At 64.6% G+C, this 446-nt stretch overlaps 1 protein-coding gene across 1 annotated transcript in view; it reads left to right on the top strand.

Annotated features, from left to right (window-relative positions):
• PBK (PDZ binding kinase) overlaps positions 1-446 on the top strand; it is an 11,727-nt gene that overhangs the window by 5,748 nt on the left and 5,533 nt on the right. The window contains exon 7 of the mRNA XM_017734921.1: positions 351-441. Within this exon, the coding sequence (XP_017590410.1) occupies positions 351-441 (91 nt within the window). The remainder of the gene's footprint in view (positions 1-350; positions 442-446) is intronic.

The following is a 446-nucleotide window of genomic DNA, read 5'->3' as shown; positions in this document are numbered from 1 at the left end:
CAGGAGGCTCCGAATCCATGGCCAGGGGTTTTTCTGGAAGTCGGGGATGGGAAAGGGAAGGGAGAGCCTTCCTGGAGTGCCGAGATTCCCAGGGAAGGGCCTGGAGGCCGGAATTCCTTCCCGCAGAGGAGTCGGGCTGGGGCTGGATCCAATGGCAGGCTGGGAGAGGCGGGAATGGAGGGATTTCCCTGGGAAAGGGGAGCTCGGGCTGGGATCTTGGGAAGGGATTCCCAGGGAATCCCCGGCAGCGCCCGAGGCCGGGTTCGGATCTACCTGGGATCATCGGGAAGCGCCGGGATCGGGATTCCCGGGCCTTTCCTTCCGACATCTCCTCTCTCCTGCCCTTGCAGAGGAATCCTTTTCCGAGGAATCCTTCGACGAGGATTCCTACTACGCGGCGCTGGGCACGCGGCCGCCGCTGCCTCCGGAGGCGCTGGATCCGTCCC

Source organism: Corvus brachyrhynchos, unplaced genomic scaffold (assembly GCF_000691975.1).
Source record: "Corvus brachyrhynchos isolate BGI_N302 unplaced genomic scaffold, ASM69197v1 scaffold420, whole genome shotgun sequence".
NCBI classification, from domain to species: domain Eukaryota; kingdom Metazoa; phylum Chordata; class Aves; order Passeriformes; family Corvidae; genus Corvus; species Corvus brachyrhynchos.
Note: the sequence above shows the minus strand (reverse complement) of the source record. Positions and strands in the feature narration are given on the sequence as shown.